This window comes from Styela clava, chromosome 10 (assembly GCF_964204865.1).
Source record: "Styela clava chromosome 10, kaStyClav1.hap1.2, whole genome shotgun sequence".
NCBI classification, from domain to species: Eukaryota; Metazoa; Chordata; class Ascidiacea; order Stolidobranchia; family Styelidae; genus Styela; species Styela clava.
In genome coordinates this window covers 10,464,063-10,484,055 of record NC_135259.1, presented here as the reverse complement: position 1 = coordinate 10,484,055, position 19,993 = coordinate 10,464,063, and the positions used below count along the sequence as shown (strand labels likewise).

General features: G+C 34.6%; 2 protein-coding genes across 3 annotated transcripts; one reads left to right on the top strand and one right to left on the bottom strand.

The window, feature by feature from the left end:
* The first annotated feature begins 1,492 nt into the window (after positions 1 to 1,492).
* Positions 1,493 to 5,635, top strand: LOC120337731 (uncharacterized). Of its 2 annotated transcripts, none has more exons than XM_078117059.1 (2): positions 1,493 to 2,551; positions 4,290 to 5,635. In XM_078117059.1, exons 1-2 carry the CDS (start codon positions 1,624 to 1,626, stop codon positions 4,394 to 4,396), a joined length of 1,035 nt encoding a protein of 344 aa, XP_077973185.1. In that variant the 5' UTR covers positions 1,493 to 1,623; the 3' UTR covers positions 4,397 to 5,635. The 2 variants fall into 2 exon arrangements, with proteins under 2 accessions (XP_077973185.1, XP_039261549.2); XM_039405615.2 differs by having other exon boundaries at positions 1,494 to 2,641.
* An 863-nt stretch (positions 5,636 to 6,498) lies between these two features.
* On the bottom strand, positions 6,499 to 19,764 carry LOC120337839 (cathepsin K-like). The gene is made up of 7 exons (XM_039405735.2): positions 19,594 to 19,764; positions 18,113 to 18,252; positions 17,707 to 17,886; positions 11,491 to 11,730; positions 10,938 to 11,112; positions 10,181 to 10,286; positions 6,499 to 7,163 (listed from the first exon to the last, which is right to left on the bottom strand). The coding sequence occupies exons 1-7, from the start codon at positions 19,694 to 19,696 to the stop codon at positions 7,061 to 7,063; spliced, it is 1,047 nt and encodes a 348-aa protein (XP_039261669.2). The 5' UTR covers positions 19,697 to 19,764; the 3' UTR covers positions 6,499 to 7,060.
* Positions 19,765 to 19,993: the final 229 nt, after the last annotated feature.

Sequence of the window (19,993 nt, the reverse complement as noted above, 5' to 3'; positions counted from 1 at the left end):
AATCTCTCACAAAATTTAGCTTTGAGTCAAAAGCGTAGTCATGGATTTTTTCCCGCAAGTTATACAAATTGATGTACGGTACCATTTTCTGAATTTCAAACGTTTCAAAAATCTGTTTGGAAAGAATCTCTAATTTCCTCTTCGTAGCTGAGCAGCCAAAATTCGACTTATGGCCTATAATGGTTTTCAATCGCTCGTGCGTATTCTGAGAAACTTTAAGCATTTTCTACACAGTTGAACTTATCGATAATAGCATTGCGGTAAAATATTAGTTGACTTATGTCTACTCATTAGCCGTCCTTGAATGCGGCTTACAAACAGAAATATCAAAATGAAAACTGTGTTTTCACAACAGAAGTGTGCTTTCGAGTATATCGAGTGCACTAGAATCATGTCTATTTGAATGGGCCAGACTATCTCACTATACCAAAAATTTATCGGATTTACTCTCTGTTAACTGTTTTTCAATTTGGTTCCTGTAGTGTATGTTCGATATCATCTGTGATAAACGATAATAGTCACATTCTACACATATTTCATTTTCAAAACGCGTTTTATCCAGTGGATGACGCAACCTGTCACGTGAAATTACTGGATTTTTTTAGAATCTCAAGTTGCTATATAACGATATGGGTGAATGCTTCAAATACTCGTTTTATATTAACGTGTGTAGTAGGCTAATTTATGTGAAATGTGCACTGTGTAATCTTAAACGAACCACCCGTTCAGCAATATAAGTGTTATGTAGTTTTATCGTGAATTTAGGTATATTATATAAACGTGGAGGTAAATATATTTAGAGTTATGTTAACTTCAAGTTCAACAACAACCGATAGAAAATTATTGAGATTATCAGTTAGTGAAGTTCAACGCGAGTTTCAGCCACTTGGCGCGCGAGTCAAAAACCCTCTTTCGCCGGTGCACGTTCCTAAGTATTAGAAAGATATACATGTTGTTGATGGAGTCTTAAAAGCTTTTAAATTGCAAAAGGAACTTATCGATCGATAAATTGGCCTCTACAGGTGTATAAAATGAAGTAAACGCGAATAAACTATAATTAAAATAAAACAAACATGGTTAAGATATACCAAGAATTGACCTAACCAAATTGAAATTGTAACCGACCTTTATGAACAACGCCCTGTATATAATAACAGTAAAATGCGGTGCCCAGATGACGACGTGAAACAGTGAGAGAGCATGTACCTAAAATTGGCAGCCATAATTGGAAACCTAATTTGAAATTTTGGAGTGGGCATTTGAAAAAAGGTGATTGATACAAGATTAGTATTGATTTGCTGTCGACTTAATTGCTACAATATGCATATGATCAGCGGGTTAAATTGGCGATAAACCTCAGACAGGCATTTCGATTCCTCGGAAGTCGGTTTGCAGCGTCGGTTGCAGAGTAGAAAAATTTAGTGATTTTCAAGACTGACAAAATTAATAAAGAGATATATATAGTAATAAATACAGAGTAAAATATGATATTAAAGCTGTTCTTTTTTTTTAGCATAGCTTTACCATTTTATTTATCAAACATTCAACTACTATAGTTCGCTTGCCTAATCTAGTGGGCGTTCATTTTACAAAGTATATCGCAAAATTGGGAGCACGGAAACTATGGAAACAACGAATCCGTCAACGACGATACCGAACACAACATTTTCAAATTCTAGCAATGTTACTCACCCTCATGTAGCTAGCCACAAGAACTGGCTTCGACATATTTTTCTGACGGATGTGACGCTAGCAATCGTATTGTATATTACAGTCAGACTATCTATGGATGTGCATCAAGCTCGTAAAAGTACCGTCAAAGAGCTATCAGGAAAACGATATCGGTACCTCATGAAAGTTACTACTCTTTTACTCAGCATATCAGTAGCTCTGCATCTTGCTGACGGAATTTTCGAGGAGGTGATTGTCGACTATTATTTGCCGGATATGTGTGGCTTTAGCAAATGTGTTAAAGCGATAACGGGGAGCTTAGCATTTATGTTTTCTTATTTGGTGATGTGGCTTCGACAGAGATCGATATACAGCGACGCAGCCATCAGACACCTGACAACGCCAATCTTCCGAGCACTCAGCTTTGTGGTGGTATTCCTACTAGTAGCATCGCCTGTTACAAACACCATCATCTATATCGCAAGCTTTTCCTTCGAAGTGGTAGCTACAGGATGCGCCATAGTTGGGTCTTCAATCAACCCTGAAACACCATGGATAATCATTGGCGTGACGTCTGCAGTAATGCAAATTATACTCCTTGGTCTTTTCCTGCAACCACTTCTGAGGCACCAATTTAATATGAACGGAATGCCGGCGGGAAACTTCAACCTTAAACCCCTTATAATGAGAGCATTCATTACAGCACTGATTTGCACCATCACTGATACTGGAACCGCTATTCTTGCCGCCTCATCAGTTTTCAATGATGGCGTCACAATAGGTGTAGCAATGCAGATCAGCACTCTCCTAAATTTGCTGATGGTGATTCTCTCGTTTCCTGATTGGAAGAAAACGGTGTTCCCACGGTGCTGCTGCCGAAGTGAGTACTCGACGCCAGAAGAGAGTGTACCACCGACTTCGGCGTCTGAAAGTGCTTCTGCAACACATTGCACGAATTCAATTTAACTTGGTGTGTACTAACTAACATATATCACGCTAGACTAACTCATTAATATAGTCGCTACCTAGTTCATAATTATTCACCCAGTTTAGCTGAAGATACTACGTATGCTTTAACATATCCTACTCTATATACATTCTATATATATGACATGGAAAGCCGAACAATAACAACAATTTTATTTGGTCAATAGTGAGCGAATGTCACAGACCAAAGTGAAATAGATGTATTATTTGTAAATTTTATATATTTCATATTCGATTATAAGTTGAATTTCTGCTCTTGAATGCTTTATATCTTGCAGTCTACGAGTAGATGCATATTCTTGCAAAGATTAACACGTTATAATGAATTAATGAATCAGCTGCTTTTTATGCACGTGCGTGATTCACTAGGTATAAATGACTAACCGACAGTTGCTCAATTTACTCATAATTTACTACTATGAACATTGATTATTTAACCCAAAAAATAAAGGGGAGAGTTAATTACGACACGTACTAATAGTTTAATTGGCGGTATTATAATACATCATATAATTTATAACAATTCGAAAATGAGCGTAGCGACAAATTTAACTCCTCCAGTATGCGCTTGAAATAAGTGATTGTAACTCCAAAGTATTCCACCGTAACCATTAGATTACCGTTACATTATCAATAAATTGTCTTTGCGTAAAATATTTTATGACAATTATGTTCAATATGATGAACAGTCTTGTCTTATTATTTTGTTGATTGATGAATACGTTTCAGATCGGAATTGTAAGAGGTCCAAACCTTAACTGGCCCGAAACACCTGTCGATACATGTCATGATTGCTACTTCCGAATAAATGATATATATACTAATGTTTCTGAGATTCAAATAGATACAAACTTTGAAAACAATGAGCAATTGTTACATTTCCACCTTTAAAAATACACAATTTAATAATTTTCAAAATTTTTAATTGCACGTAAATTACTTTTAATTTGTATATTCATCCGAATAACCAACAATTTAGCGTAAAAATTCATATGTTCACCTCATATCAAAAAGCATTTTACAGTAGCAAAGTTTAATTAAATCGATTGTCCGGTAAATACATTTACCTGCAACGATTTTTTATAAGAATTCCGCCATAATATCCCATGCCATGATATTAATTGAACGATAGATAGATTAGTGAGGCAAGATTAATGGTAGTAATTTTGGTCACTGAGTTATCGTCCAATTCTTCAACAGTGCCAAGTGAAACTAAACATAAAATCTCGATTCATTCGAAGCCATGAAGTGGATCCAAAAATTTTAAATAACTCGTGCATTGAAAGCGGCTTTATCGTTGCGTGTGAATTATACCTGAGTTTTTATGTGTTTGATGCAATTTGTGTATGCTTCTTTAAAATAAATCCCGAATCTTGCGCAGAAGCACAATATACTGAATTGCGCTGTGATACCCTTTCCCAAAGAAATCTTCTACCGTGGTGCGATTGTGTTGTTCTATATCTATTCAATTAATGTAGCTATTGTAGTTAAATATCTTAAACTGTATTTCATTATCATCATCATATTATGTTCTTTTTCATTTCTACCTGATTCCTAAGTATTATTTCATGTCTAATATTTTTCTCAGCAGAATGCCCCACTAGTTTGATAATGATATTTTTTTATTACAGGACAAAAAATGCATCGCGAATACCCTTGCTCTGATGATGAAAAAAATCATTTACAAAACTCTACACCATTGAATGATAATGAACAAAAACTTTTGACTGAGTTATAACACATACTAAAGTTTTATTCATTATATTATTGTTTGTTATTCCCTATAAAAATCATAATAATCGAGTTTATATCATTGATCTCAATCGATGATGAATAGTTGTATTTTTGTTTGTTTTTCATAATTTTTCGTTGTTATTATTACTTTTCACTTTTTAAAATTCAATTTCAATAACGTAGTAAAAAGAAATCAATAATATTATAAATTCACATATTTTTGTATGGACACTAGTTCATACATATAAACCGAATGAATCAACTCAAATCCGAATTTTAGAAGAAAATGATTTGAGAGAAAAATATAAAAAATTATTGAACTCAATTTATCATATTCTGTCTAATTGTCTAATTATGCAGACAAATTATTGGATTTGTTGTAACGCATGTCCAATTTACAGATACAGATGAATCAGTAGTTTCAATCAATTACATTGATTGTTACCTATTTAAATCTTTAAATAAATTACCAACCAAATGAAGTATAGCATATAAATAGATACGTTTCCCGTTTCCGCTAGCAATTGGTTACCCACTATTTGAATGATTAATTCGAAAGATAACATGAATACAATATGTTTCCAACTGTGTTAAATTTTGGTATCAAAATTTTGCACAACATGTGATATTCTGTATAATTTTGACAATTGTTTTCCTTTCATGCTATTTTGTCTATTTGAAGTCACCACGACATTTATTTTCGCTTTTCAATTTTCAAGCCGAATATTCGACTCATATTTATTTTGACTTAGTAGATATGACGAATAACAACTTGTGTGTACACGAAACACTTAGTGTCAATGATGCATATTATCCTCCAATGTGAATGGCAGATAGATAGTCACCTCAAACCCTAAACAGTCCGAATTTCAAGCCAGTTAATTTCGTTGTTTAAATTTTGATTTATCTTGTTTTAATTATTTTTTCTTTGTAGACGCAATTTATCATAGAATAATTTTATTTCCCTACACAATTCGCAGTTAAAATATAGAAAATAAAAATGTGTATCCCTATTGTAAAAACCTAAGTTATATCACGCGGCATACGCCAAACATATAGTGTTTATATGCGCTATATCGAGAGTGTGCCGCGGGACAAACCACATCTACCTATAGGTAGAGATTCTGATTGTCTAAGTAACCCTTTATCACTGTCACAAATATATATTTACATATTTTCCTCAATGTCGAGATTTAATGTACGTGATTCTTCTTTTAATTTTGTAATAAAGTTGGTCAGTGAACATTTATTTTACTTGAAAAGCTTCAAACTAATAACCAAGATCACCTAATATTACTGGTAATCAAAAATGTGCAGGTTTAATTTTGAAATTTTCCCTTGTATTTTGACAATGAGCCAAGACAATAATATGTTTAAAACAGCCAGCTTTACAAAACATTCATAAAACAGCATGCTTATTGGAACGATTCGTTCAAGCATTGCCCGCCATGGGTGATAAATAGGTCAGATTGTAATGTTAAATCAACGGTTCTCAACCTTTTGACCTACCGGACTGGTAACATTAAATAAAATGTACTCATTGACCAGTAACAGAGTATTGTGAACGACCCTGCTGCGATGAAACTACCTTGCGAAAATTAATATGCGATCGAATAAATTTGTTTGTATAACTTTGAAAAACTCTATCACTTCAACCTTAAAAACAAAGTATGCTAAAGCATAAATGAACCGAACAGTATTAACCGTAATAATGCCTTCATTTTATGAGGAAAATGTCAATATGTCAATTTTTCTTACTCAAAACATCTCTCTGATATCTCGGCTAAACATCCCGGGTAAAATCTTATGACTTTGGTGGATATACAAACGTGGCGATGATTGTACGCAATAGAAGTAAAAGTCAAAATAAAAAATTTTACTCACATTTTTGAAATTATAGTTCTGGCTGCGTGTGCAGCTGCCAAAATGCAACGTTTTGGCGTAGTTTCGAGGCGATGCAGGGGGTATTTCAATAAAAAAAAATACAGAAAACACAGAAAAAAATTGATTTTAAACAAGCCTTTGTTTTAAAACACGATGTTTTTTTAGAATTGATAAAAAAACAAAACCCAATTGTCAGTGCTTAGAATTCGCTAGTGTAGTGGAGATGTCCCCCGCTGCGAGAAAACAGTTTATTGGAGAATCGGGCAGGATACCATCCTTACTTCTAACTCACGCATGTTTGACAAGAACAAATCGAATCAACTAAAAAAACACTTTATTTCGTGATGTTCGCCGTAAATCACGAATAGGTTTTGGGAAATCGATTTTTCTAAGAATTTTTGCGACGAGACGAATAAATTTAATTTAAAATATGCTTACAGTAGTCTATATGCTTTACCCTTTACCGTACTTGTGTATAACCGTAATCTTTTTAAAATTGATGTAAACTTTGAGTTGTGGTAATAACGCAAATAATCGGTTATCGTATACTATATACATTGTTATGATAGTCCTAGGGTGGTTACAACCGCATTCCAGTTTGTAATAAATTAGTATGCTTAAAATTACAACACGCCATCCGATTTTGACCAAATTTAAGAAAGAAAATGAATAACATAACACAAACTTGGGTTGGTATGTTAATGTTTATTTACAAATAAAGAAAATTTCGAGAGAACACTGCAAATACGATTTGTTTATAAATCATTGTGAAATAAAAGTATTTTTATTTTAAAATTGGATACATAGCAGCCGTAGCAATTCCACAATTGTTCCCCCTGTTTCGACTCATTCGAACGTATCCAGAAGCTCCCCAATCTGTGCCCCAGCTGCAAAAAAAAAATGCAATTACAGCTAACCCGGTGAGTTTATGCTGCATGAGTGAAATTATCAATATAAAGTATCATTTAAAGCGTGTTAAATGACAGATCTGCTTCAACATATAGTGGACATAACCATCAATTCTAAATACTTCGATTTCGATATACCCCGGGTTCCAAAATGATTTTCATATATACTCATTCAAATATAGCAAAGCCAGTATTTAAATCAACTATCAAAACCCCGAACATGCATTTGCAACACGTGTAGTCATTAGTCAATATCGCAATCGATAAATTTTATATTGTTACATATAACAAGACAAAGATGTATGACAGAAAATGTCAAATACGGCTTTACGTTGTCGCTTTATTAAATTTGTACTTCGAAATTTTGAGCGCAAAAATCTAGATTCAAAAGTTTCGTTGCTGTCATTCTGTATATGAAGATGTATATGACTTCACAGATTTGTAGTTTAAGACAGTGGCATGTGGCTGTGAATTATGCATGTGAATGTAGGTTACAACTGAGAATAAATTAATTTTCTCTACGAACTAATATCACGTTTTATTTTCGAATTTTCCTTTCATCAAATTTCGCCCGGAAGACCATGAAATTGAACTTATGCTAAAATTATTTGTCGGAATATGGAAACACAATTTCGATCGATTTTTTCCAAAAGCGACATAGAATATGGCGTCGTTTTCTATATTCTAAAAAGAGGAAAATTCCAAATTTTTTTTAGCATATCACAAAATTGTTTGGTACGTCGTGAAAGAAGTGACAACTTGGCCTGCGATACAATGCTTAATTATTAACACATGTCATGGAATAAAATATAAAGATAACACATATAACTAGTAGCTAACTTTTTTAAATAAACAAGAAGACGTAAACTAGATCCAAAAAATCTGAAAATACCCAATCAATTAAATGCCGTTTATCATCTATGTCTGCATTAGATCTGTTTGATCTGCATTAGATATAACTAGTAGCTAACTTTTTTTAAATAAACAAGAAGACGTAAACTAGATCCAAAAAATCTGAAAATACCCATTCAATTAAATGGCGTTTATCATCTCTGTCTGCATTAGATCTGTTTGATAAAATTAATGGCTTAGTATCATGTTTTGCGTAAAATCGCTTTTTTTTCATACTCGAGTAAGAACTCGACCCCAAAAATTAGGTTTTGTTGAGAGATACACATAAAATTCTTTATTTGCATATACATAAGTTTAAAAAGCCTTATATTGGCTGCCAGATTTACATGCAACTCGTGAATCCATAAAATGAATACCCCATACCATTCATGGAAACAAAAGGTACCGAGTAGCCTACATTTCAATTTTTTGCATCACAACTACTTTTGCGCATAGCGAACCGAATTCTAAGTTTTAATTCCAAGTTGCATTCAATATTTTCAAATTAGTTTTCTCAAATCAGGGTATCGTGCATACATGAGTCCTCAAACAAATGTTCCGAAATCCTACAACGAGGTACAGCCCGATTGGTCATGCTATGGATTCCGTCGCTCTACATTGCTGAATCGATCGATTTTTACTAGTTAAAAATTTAATATTCTTCGATTTTTATAGAAAATGTATCTAACAGTATTGCACAATATATCTATAATAAAGAGGTATTATAGATTCTATAATATAGAATATTAAATACAACAAAATTGTCATCTCCTTAAAACACAAATAATCATTTGTCCGATTAACTTTATTTTTAGGTTTGAATCACACTTGGTAAATGACCATCCCATAATTCATTTATGCACAGATTAGGGTCAAAACTGGACACGGAACAGCACATTACAAAATAACGAGAAAGAAAATCGATTTATCCGTGACATAACGTGACAAATTCTTTGTCATTTCTTATGCAGTTTCGCGGAAGTTGCTGGATTTTCATATTTGAACAATACGTTTGTATGATATAAATTTTATTAATGAATTCATTTCATAAATACCTCATTGAAGAAAAATGAGATTCTGCAATTTTTGGCAATGAAAACTATCATACGCTTCGACGGGAATTCCAGATAAATTTTTTGTGATAAATGATAGTGAACTGATCAGTTTGTCTTCGTAAATCACTCAATGACACGATTTCATGTTCCTTTTTGTCACCTTGCTTCGCGATAAATTGATCGGTGGCACAAAGCCAGGCGTGACACAAATTTGGCGAGGTCAAGCTATTTATTATATTTTCTTGGATTTGGAACATCTAATTCTTACGATATAAGAAATGGGAAGGAAATTTAAAATACACCTTTTATATACAGAGTATATATCTATATGCGTATATCCGTTCGTTATGTATTACAAATGTCAAAGTATCCAAAATCCAATCAATATAATTCTATGAAACAATCCGGAAGAAATCATATATTATTAGAATTTGCATGTTTAATTCATCCCCTGATCTGATCGCAATGTTATTTACGTTGGAATACAAACGAAGATGGCTATTTTACAAACGATTTCTTGAAATAAAGCGGAGGTGGTGGAAATATTAGAACGGCCAATCTTTACAAGTTGTAACGTTTATCAGCGTTGGCTTTCTTCTTAAAATATATAAAATATTATTCTGTACTGGTATACCAAATTAAATATGGTACGATATGATCCCCAAAATCATTAATTTATTTGGGATAAATGATTTCGGAAAACTGAACTGTGAACAAATAGGTAAACTAATGAACATACATGAATGTTCACGCTAAAGACCTTGGGATTGTGACATACACATTTGGTCAGGTCATGTCAACGCGACTTGATGCGATATAGAACTTATTAAAGGATTCAGCCATATAATATGAAATTTCAATTTCACAATAAACAGGTTTATTTAGGAGTATCGAGCTAGGTTATCTACATTATTAATTAAAGGTTCAAAATGCGAAGAATTTTTAATCGAAATCTATACCGAATATATTATTGGCCGCAATCTTTATGTGAATTCTTTAATTACAAATCGTTTTTTTTACGCCTGAAACGTATTGCATAATATAGTTTACCTGTTTTTCACAATCCAGTAATCTCCTTTCTTGTTAGTGCCATATCCAACAACCAGAACAGCATGATTTAATCTCCTCCTGCTGCACCTTGGTTCGTAATATATATCTGAAAACATAATTCGAGCATATAACTCTGAACGATTACATATCGAAGATTAGTGGGTTGTCATAATCCCAAGTTTTTTTTCGTAATGAACCGGAGTCTATTAATGTGAATAAGCCAATACATAACTTATTAACTCAACCAATGTCCATGCCTCTGCAGTCATCCACGCATACGAGATATCCATGAAAAAGAGATGGTATAATCTTTTTTACTCTTTGGTGAAGTGGAGAATGAGATATGGCTTCGATTTCGATCTAATATTTCTCATCCCCGAAATTTATATCCTACAATGACAACGTAGCCAAATAAGATAATGAACAAGTGATGTGCACGTTAGTCAATCTAATGCTTCACTGATTCACTCATTATTATTAAAAATGAGTAAATAAATAATTTACTCATAAATAATTTGTGAGTAAATACATCATAAAATAATATTCTTATGATGTCTCCTTTAAACTCACTATTAGATAAAAGACTCAAAAATAAATATACAATAACTGACGCATTGTTTCTGATGCAACGAAATTTGCCAAAAACGAAGCCGATACATCAGCTCCGCCCTACTATTTGTGTAATGTACTACAATAAAACTACTTTCCTTTTGAGTTTTTTGCAAGCCCATACGCTTATTGTATATAGCTTTCTTACCATTATGATTGCTATACATAGGAAAATCAAATCTGGCATCTATTCCAGCCGCAATAGGGCCTATTGTCGCAACAGCTCGTTTCAAGTCTTCTTCGGTGGAAGGAACTCGACGAAATCCTTGTAATTTTGCTTTCGATATTCTGTATCTGTATTTACAATGACTATCGCAGAGAAACTGAAATAACATGGAACGATTAGTATAATACAAAGCTTGCAACTCGAGGCAAACGAAGTGGTAATTATCGCAGACGAAGTTGTAGTACTTTACTTAGCTTTAATTGAAGAATTCTCAATAATACATTTTGCATTCACTGACAATTTGTGCATCCCTTGACAGTAGTAACGGTCTACAGATGATAAGATGGATCATTGTGTCAGATGCCTTAAACTTTTGCCATTTACTTAGCCTGGTCAACGGATTATCATATACAGTACCTTTTAATACCTTTTGCATGTTTTTCCCCGTAAGATATAAGGGTAAAAAAATGTTTACGACTACTATTCTCACGTGGGGTATACAAAGGTTGTACTTAAGACTTTGTGTAACACTGACCCTATTTATTTTCGGTATAAAAGTTTTCTTTGGGTCCTTCACGAGGCATTGCATGCAATCCAAGCATGATGTATAAGGGTAATCAACATCACTCATTATTCCACCTTGTCGTTTAATATATTTGAATATTTCATCGATATATCCTCCACAATTACCGAGATCACAATCTAATATTTGTTGTATGCTGAGTCCCGTCAGTTTTCCGATTTTTTTGCACAATTGACCTTCGATAGCACCAACCTGAAAAGTAAATAAAAATGTGATTAATTGCTTGAATCTGGTTTCATGTTGGAGATTTTTGGAATGAGATTTGAAGAAATGTATCTAAGTTAGAAACATCAAGGCCTTTAAAACTGTACTTCCAAGGCGGCGATGCATTTATTCTCTGTTTATCAGCAGCAAAATAGGAAACATTAAACAAAAGAGAAAAATATTGTGACACGTTAGTGGACATAACGATCGTTTTTGGACACTTTAGTGGACATAAGGATCGTTTCAATATTATGTTGTTGTTATTTTTTATTATTTTTCTTCGTCACCATCATTATTCTAAATCGCTTTTCTTTTCGAATACTGGACCAATTGCTTCGAAATTTTCAATGGTTAAAGTTTGATTTAATTTTCAGAAGGCTATTACTTTTAATTATTTCTAAATTTCTTATGAATTCTATGAGATTTGATATTTCATTCAAAATTTCGCTGTTCTAAAATTTACTCTTTTGGGAATACTGTTTTAAACTTATTTCAAGCGGTTGCGTGATCGAGCCTTCAGGTACGGTACTGCTCAGTTATCCTACCACAGTGAAATTAGCTTATTCCTTTCGCGATCTTACTATTGCAATAATGTCAAATGTAGGTTTTCTAGCAAATCCGGCCTACCGTATAAGTTAATTTTGAGCAAATTGAATTGAGTTTTTATAAGCCAGAGAAGAACCGTTCCATGATCGAATAGCAGGCCGACAGTAAAGCAACAGGTAGGTACTGGTAAGGTACCGTACGTTACCTCTGGTCATCTTTTCGTTACAGTTCTGATGTAAACAACATAAATCAATACCACAGGACATGGAAGAGCTATAACAGTCCATGTACCGTTATTTGTACCCAAGTAGGCCTACTAGTAAGTCAGTTACCATAGCCATGTAGCAGTTTCACTGTTCAGATTCGTACAGGATACCGTACCGAAGGCGTAGTGTACCCTATGGTTTTCGGTGAAGTGATGATAATATATTTCGTTTCATTCTAAGTGTCGATATATTTGAGCATAGCTCTCTTGTGTTAATATCTTGTTCCTGTTCTTTGACACAGAATAGGACACCTAGTGGACATATTAAAAAACCGCTTTTCTCTTTCATTACTGAACTAATTGCTTTGAAATTTTTAGTGGTTCAAGATGAAATTTTGCTCCAGAAGGTTTTTGATTTTACTGCAAATATTCCTGTTTGCTCCGTGGGATTTGTTTTTGTTTGCTATGACGCCACGAACGTTCTGCGGACGCATATGCTGGCACTCCTCTTCATGTTCTTTTGATCACGTGCCATCGAACGTCGGTGATTCGTAACGGAATCCTTGCTTTGCCAGAATTTGAGAAATGGTGAATAGTGCCGTACTTCGTGTTATATTACAGTAATGACTCGGATCGTTGGTATTACTACAGTTGTGAATCGGACCATCTTGCAATTTCAATTCACGCTGTCACAAGACAGGAACTGCTAAAGATAGGGCAGTTCCGGTACTGTAGCACAGAGCAGTGACACTAAACTATCTCGTAGCTGTCTGGTAAAAGCGGGGCTTGTGTTTTGGATTTTGTTCCAATAATGGAGAAGGGAATGAAACGGATCACTTAATATTTCAATTCATGTTGCAATTGAATGGAGGAGAATAGATCATTGCCACGCACGGACAACTCGACTACAGATAGGCCTGGTGAGTTGTTCGTGTAGTCGAATTGTTTATCAGCCCTAAGCGGCTATGACAGTCACTGTACCGAAATTTGTGCTCGGTTCAGGTGGTGTTAGGTTGACGCATGTTATTTTGTAACGTTTGTATGTGAAATGTTTGACTGTGGTTCGTACCTGATCCGGTAATACGGTACATAATTGACTCGTATAACGAGATATTTCAATTGATGTTTCAATATAATCAAGAAGAATGGATCATTGTCACAGGATCTAAAATATCTATGACAGTACCTGTACCGTCACAGTGCCAATGAGGAAGATTTGACTATTATTTGCTGACTCCGAACATATCTGTCCATGTGACACCGGTTTAGCATGCCGTTCGCTCCTCGTTGTCTTACTGCTATTTGAGGTCGGACTTGTTTTCGTTGCTCTGTATTTTATCTGTTCAAATCGTGAAATTGATAGATGATAAATTAGACCGATTTTCGCCATAAGCCTTTCGAACTGATTGTGTGACTTTGCAGCACAAGGAATCTTCTGCGGCCTCACAGACTGTCGTACTACTGCAATATTCCATAAGCAGCTGGATATTGTAGTTTCTGGCGGTTTGCTATTACATTAGAAAAAAATTACTATCACGACTGGAAAATGTTTTCCGAGTGTAGCTAGTAGGTTGCCCTGCAGGCGATGCGAGTGGTCTAAATGTGCAAGATTTTCAATTCTGGTATCGACAGTCTGGAATCTAGGCTCTAGATATATTTTGCACGACATGTAACATTCACAATGTTTGGAAAACTGCAAAGTCGAGCTGATATTGAATGTAAATATAAAGACTTCAGACTTGACCTTGTCGATCGAAAGAAATGAACTTGTTGAACTAATTTTAAGCCAAATTATTGAGCAACTGAACAGTCTTCCGGTACCGTAACCCACTGGCCTTTTAGCGTAGCCTACCAGAACAGCAATATGACTGTATTTGCAGATCTGTTCGATAAAATAGTCATGAAACAATAAAACTGATTAAATAATATTTATGGTTTAGGTTTTCATTACAGTATTATGATTGATTGAACGAACTGGATTGGCACATCATGCTAAGCGTTATTAATACGCTAGCCATGTCACCTCTAGTTACTACAGGTTCGAATATCGTGATGCATAATTATGTACGAAAGGATTGCTGAGCAACTAATTTTGTCATCCTCCTTCACACCAAACTGAAAACGCCCTCGATGGATTCTCGAAAATCTCTTTTTGTCCAAGGATTTCGCTGAAATTCTGGTAATGTCATCAACTCTTCTACACTTGATGATCGTGCAGTTACACGTCGAGATATGAAGAAGTTCAATGATATTCTTCCATGTTTCATATATTTTCTTGAGTGCGTCTAGTCATCTGTAGCTCGTCGTATTATTTTCAAAATTGATTTAGAAGCTGTGGTCATATTTGGCCATTATCCAACCACGGCGGTGGTGAAAATTAGACGATAAAGAAATAAATGCTCGTAAATAATAGAACACTTTTAGCCACGATTTACGAAAAGTCGTGCGCACTTGACATTTTGAAAAATGAAAAGCTCCATTTTCGGACGATCGAGTAATCTGAATGTGACGTGTGCTGCCTGCGACTTTATCGATGAAATTCTTGAATTTTATGCGAAATTATTTATGGCGAAAAACGTCTAGAATGAAGGAAATGGTAAATGACAAAAGTTTGGAAAATCTAGTATCAGCACAGAAAGCGTGGAAGTTGATGCTGTATTGGCAAAGTAACCTGTTTTTCATTGAGCACGTATTTCAATCATGTAAAGCTATAGACATAACTAGGCCACTTATGCGTGCTTTCTGTCTTTTTGATAGATGTTTCTTACGAGAGGCTCAGAAATATAAATGTACCAGACAACCTCATGAATGAAATGAAAAAAAAAACAGGTTTAGAAGTGACACAACTTCTATTTCTGCAAAAAAAACGATTTATATATATAAACCCATATCTAAAAGCTCCAGAAAATATAGCTATGGCTGGACCAAACGGACTTCTGCTTTGCTGTTTTGGGCACATTTGTTCGTTATATATTGGTGGTTATGAGAACAATACACCAAACAATGTTGTAGAGGCTTCGTTTAAATTTTGAGTTGTACCTGAAACTCGCTTAAGCAAACTTAATGTTTGTTATACTCTGTATAATGTGGGTCGATACAACATACAAGTGCTGTGGAGAGATAATCCCGCGACACAAATTTCAACTCATAGTCCCATTTTTAAAAGAAAGTTGACAGTGTATTTAGTGCACTGTTGTAGATTTGATGTATGTTAAAGCGTGCCATGATGATCAAGACAATCAACAAAATGAGCAAGGATCAAAATGAAAAAAATCATCCCTCAAGAGCAGGGCAAGGTTTTTAGACCAGGGGCACAACATTTTGTGGGACATGTAGAGTAAAGTGGGACATGGGGCACAGTGGAAATCACACTTGCTCTATATCCGGTTTGCGGTTTGATATTGAATCTGTCTTCAGGTGAGTTACAACGTCCCCGCAAACGGGCAACGGCCGTGCAGAGCGACGCAAGATATGAGGTGAAATTGGTTTTGGGGGGTTGGAACTAAAATTTCAGCTTTAGTGCGCTGTAAAATATTCATAACTTTGGCGTGTATGTGCCTTCCTAATCTCGTCGTGAGATAGTCTTAAAATATTTGTTTTTTGATGGCAACAATGGACCGGGGTTCAGTGAAACATGCCCCACTGGGCACAATTTGACAGTCCCCACTGGGCACAATTTGACAGTGTTTGATTCATTAAGTGCGTGAAGGCCCAGAGATGCGTTATGTTTTGGGTAATATTAGGGTCTCTTTCGGCCCATATGAAATATATTCGAGAATCAAAATATTTTTTCAGATAAAGATTTGAAAAAGAAAATAATTCAATTTGTTTGCAGATTTTCTTTGGAAAAATATCTGAAATATTTTAGTTGAACATTGATTTCCAAAATATTAAATCTTCAAATATGAATTTCTCGCGTTCTTTAGAATTTAGATTATAATTCTGATTAGTTGCTCATTTTAGGGTATACATCGTTGTATTTTACAGAATGCCCCATTGTGCCCCAGGGTCTGTCCGAATGAACGTGCACGTGCAAAATAAACGGCTAAAAATATGCAAAAGAAAAAAAGTGTCCCAACCTTCCCCACTTTCCCCGAAGTGTGACGTATAAAGTTACATTTAATTAATGAACAATATTTACATGGTTGCAAAAGTGAAAATCAATAGACCTCTTACCAAAACTAAATTCGATCGCAATTTCAAAAAATTCCCTGGATTTTTTTTTTCAGCTAAAACATCAAAATTTGGTTTTAGTTTGGTTGTGGGAGAATCAGGCGGGCCATATCAAATTACCCAACGGGCCGGATTTGACCCGAGGGCTGTAGTTTTCTCCTGTCAGCTTGAGAGAGTGCCAACATTTTCATATTTACTGGATTGCTGGAAATATCCCAGGAAATAGATTTGGTAGTTACTGTTGATGTAGTTTAGCTTTTACTGGGATAAAAATGTGACTTCCTAAGGAGTTCTTAAACTCATGTCTTTGAATTATTATTATTGAGTGATAAAAATATTTTTAGGCAGAAAGAAATTCATGGAAAGAATATTTTTATACCATTCCAAATCTAATGTACCCCTTGAAAGTCGAAATGTTCCCTTGTTTAAAAACCCCTGCTTGAGGAAAAACGGCGATTAGAATGCATAGTTCGCAGAGTGTGTTGTAATAAGCAAGTTCACATCAACTTGCTGGTGATGAAAGGTGTCTTCCTAGTTACGTTATGCAAACACAAGATTCTCTATTTGGGGTCGAATTAAAATTAATGACCGGATAGTTACAAAAATAAATCATCAAATAAGATTTGCCATTGTCCGAAAGTTTTGGTGTACAAAATGCTGTGGCTTCTTTATTATTCTGACAAAGGTTAGTTTTTCGTTATGCTTGTGTTAAAAAGATTATCTGGCAATGGATGGTATTAACAGACTAGGAAGCAAAGACATCAATCGATCTCAAGCAAGTAGACCTACTTCTTCTTGAAGTCATGAAATAATCGTATAAAATTTATAAACAATAAAATCGTATGGCAATTGATTATGATCTTGTTTAAGACAAATATAGTACTATATTCAAATGTACAGAGTAAGCTTTGGACATCAGATTAGTGGCGAATGCTATGTGCAAAATGTTTTCTCGCAACAGAACCAACTCGCCAGCCTTGTATAATAAAAGATATATAATATGCATAGTATAAATCAACCAAATATTAATTAAAACTTACGGCGCTGAAAGCAAAACAGGATCCTGGCCCGCCTTGGTTTTTCACAGACGAAACGCAGCTACCGTTTCTCCTTCTCCAATCGACATTACGTGGTAATCGTTTTTCAACCTTTTTTGACTTTTGCATTTTTGCCGAGAATAAATATGTCCGAGTGAATTTTGACCGAAGTTCAGTGTAACCCTAAATGAAAGAATATGAATTTTCGTGAGAGATATTGAAATTCAATTGTTTACCCAATTAATACAACAATACAAAGAATCACATTCATCAATCCGAAAGAAACAAAATATTATGAGCAGCCAGTGTCAATTAAACAAAATAAAACGCATATGAATATACTTTCGTGTTTTTTTTTTCCTATTTACTTAGAAATGAGTGAATTATTTGCAAATTAAATAAAACTTACGAAGTCTGAAAACTTGTTCAATTCAACCCTGAAAGTTACGTTTCCAGCCGTATATCTAGAGTTATGGTCAGCAATTTGTTCCAGCGATCTTTCCCACATCTGTTTTCTGAAGAAATCTTCCGCCCTTGTATAGGATTTGTCTGGAATTGAACGTAATTATTCTGAGGTTTGAATAAGGTCAAATTTGGTAAGATGTTAAACACTAAAAGAAATTCAAGATAGAATATATATATTATATTTGCCTGCATAGAAATCCAAAACTCTACAAGTAAACATAGTAAGGCCAATGACACTAGTGATCATCGTTCCTAACGCCGGTAGGTCTTATAAATTTCGCGATCTTCGTGATAGTGCTTCTAAATGGTTTTGTATATTCAAATACTAATATTTTAATCTATAATTTGGGGTAAATCAATAAACATATGTGTTAACTTCATGTATCTGGAACGTGAAAAGTCCAATAAATATTTTTCTGTTCGACCAGCACTGGGCGAAAACCGGCAAATATGTATAGTTTTATAACTAGATGAGACATCTTCTGGTAGAATGGATATAAAGCTACCGGTATTTAAATGCAAAACTGTTATTTTACTAAAACCTTTAACGAAAGTGCACATTTTTTCAAAACAAATTCTAATTCGTTTAACGTATACGTCGCTGGCTGTCTAAATTTAGAGATGACTCGTGACGATGACTTGAAAACAATACCGTACGCATGTGATAACTGCAAACAACATTGACAAAGCTTCGTTAACTGAATTATCCGCAATTATGGTATATGAGATTGAATACCAACTCGATTACCACCTATTTTGAAACGTTTTTTGTATTTGTCTCATTGTAGACGTGAATAACTAATTAACAAAATCAGAGGCGTATTTGCAGAATCACCACAAATAGGGGATTAAAATATATGTATAGATTAGAAGCATGCTTGACTGCTCCGCGCTACTATCGGAAAGTCGTAGGTTTGAATCCTACTCTCTGCAGTTCTTGCTTAAGGGGCGGACATATATTGTACGTTATTTCGTCTTATGCTCCACGTCGGCTCTGGTGTGCTCACAACTGAGTACTTGTAACACAAAGTACTTGAGCGCCGTCAGCGGTGAAAGACAGGCGGTTTACTTTATCGCCGTTCTGAATGCATCAAGACTTAAAAGGCAGACTCGGTCTCAACTCTAAACAATTTTAAACACTTGTCGTAATCCTATGCTAACCCCTTTTTTGAATGCCCTTGCAAAATATTATACATTCCAAAAACATACTGGTCAAATTTGTGTTCACGCTGTCTCGACGAAGTACAGATTTTGATTCATGTAACACAATTAGACACTGTGAGTTTAGAGTTTACAGTGGCATATTTGTGTTCCGTTTTGCTTCACCATCGCGACATTTTCATTCACTGTCATAAGTCAAATTGCGAGGTTTCAAGTGTAAACAATCCGAATTGAACAAAAGCAGTTTAAATATCAATATTTTACCGTAACTTCGCTTCCATTCTCTCCAAAATATGTCTCCTAATGTCGGCGGCAGTGCAAAAATAATTGTTGGTGTGAGTAGTATTACAAATACTTTCAAATTCATTCTTCTATACTGCTGATCCGTGTTTAACAATTTTCGTCAATAATATTTAATAGAATTTACATTTGCTAACTAAAAAAATTATAAAATAGCATGGTTGGTGTTGAACTATCTAACATTGCACTTTTGGTATTATCACAAACAAAGTACTTATCATTCTAGCAGAATATAAGTTTGTTAATATTTTCAATATACTAATCCAGTTTAACGTTACATATTAATGCTAGTTTATTTTTGTACGCTTCACGACAAATGCTCTCAGATTTTATGCTGTGATAATGCCGGCTAATAAAACAAAGG

What these genes read in the sequence shown, in the direction of transcription:
- LOC120337731 (XM_078117059.1), top strand. Translation starts at nt 1,624, where the DNA reads ATGGAAACAACGAATCCGTCAACGACGATACCGAACACAACATTTTCA. An exon ending in CCCACGGTGCTGCTGCCGAA is followed by an intron (nt 2,552 to 4,289) that starts GTGAGTACTCGA and finishes TTTTTATTACAG; the next exon opens with GACAAAAAATGCATCGCGAA.
- LOC120337839 (XM_039405735.2), bottom strand. Translation starts at nt 19,696, where the DNA reads ATGAATTTGAAAGTATTTGTAATACTACTCACACCAACAATTATTTTT. An exon ending in TTATACCGAAAATAAATAGG is followed by an intron (nt 11,113 to 11,490) that starts GTCAGTGTTACA and finishes ATGTTATTTCAG; the next exon opens with TTTCTCTGCGATAGTCATTG. An exon ending in TACTGGATTGTGAAAAACAG is followed by an intron (nt 7,164 to 10,180) that starts GTAAACTATATT and finishes TTTTTTTTGCAG; the next exon opens with CTGGGGCACAGATTGGGGAG.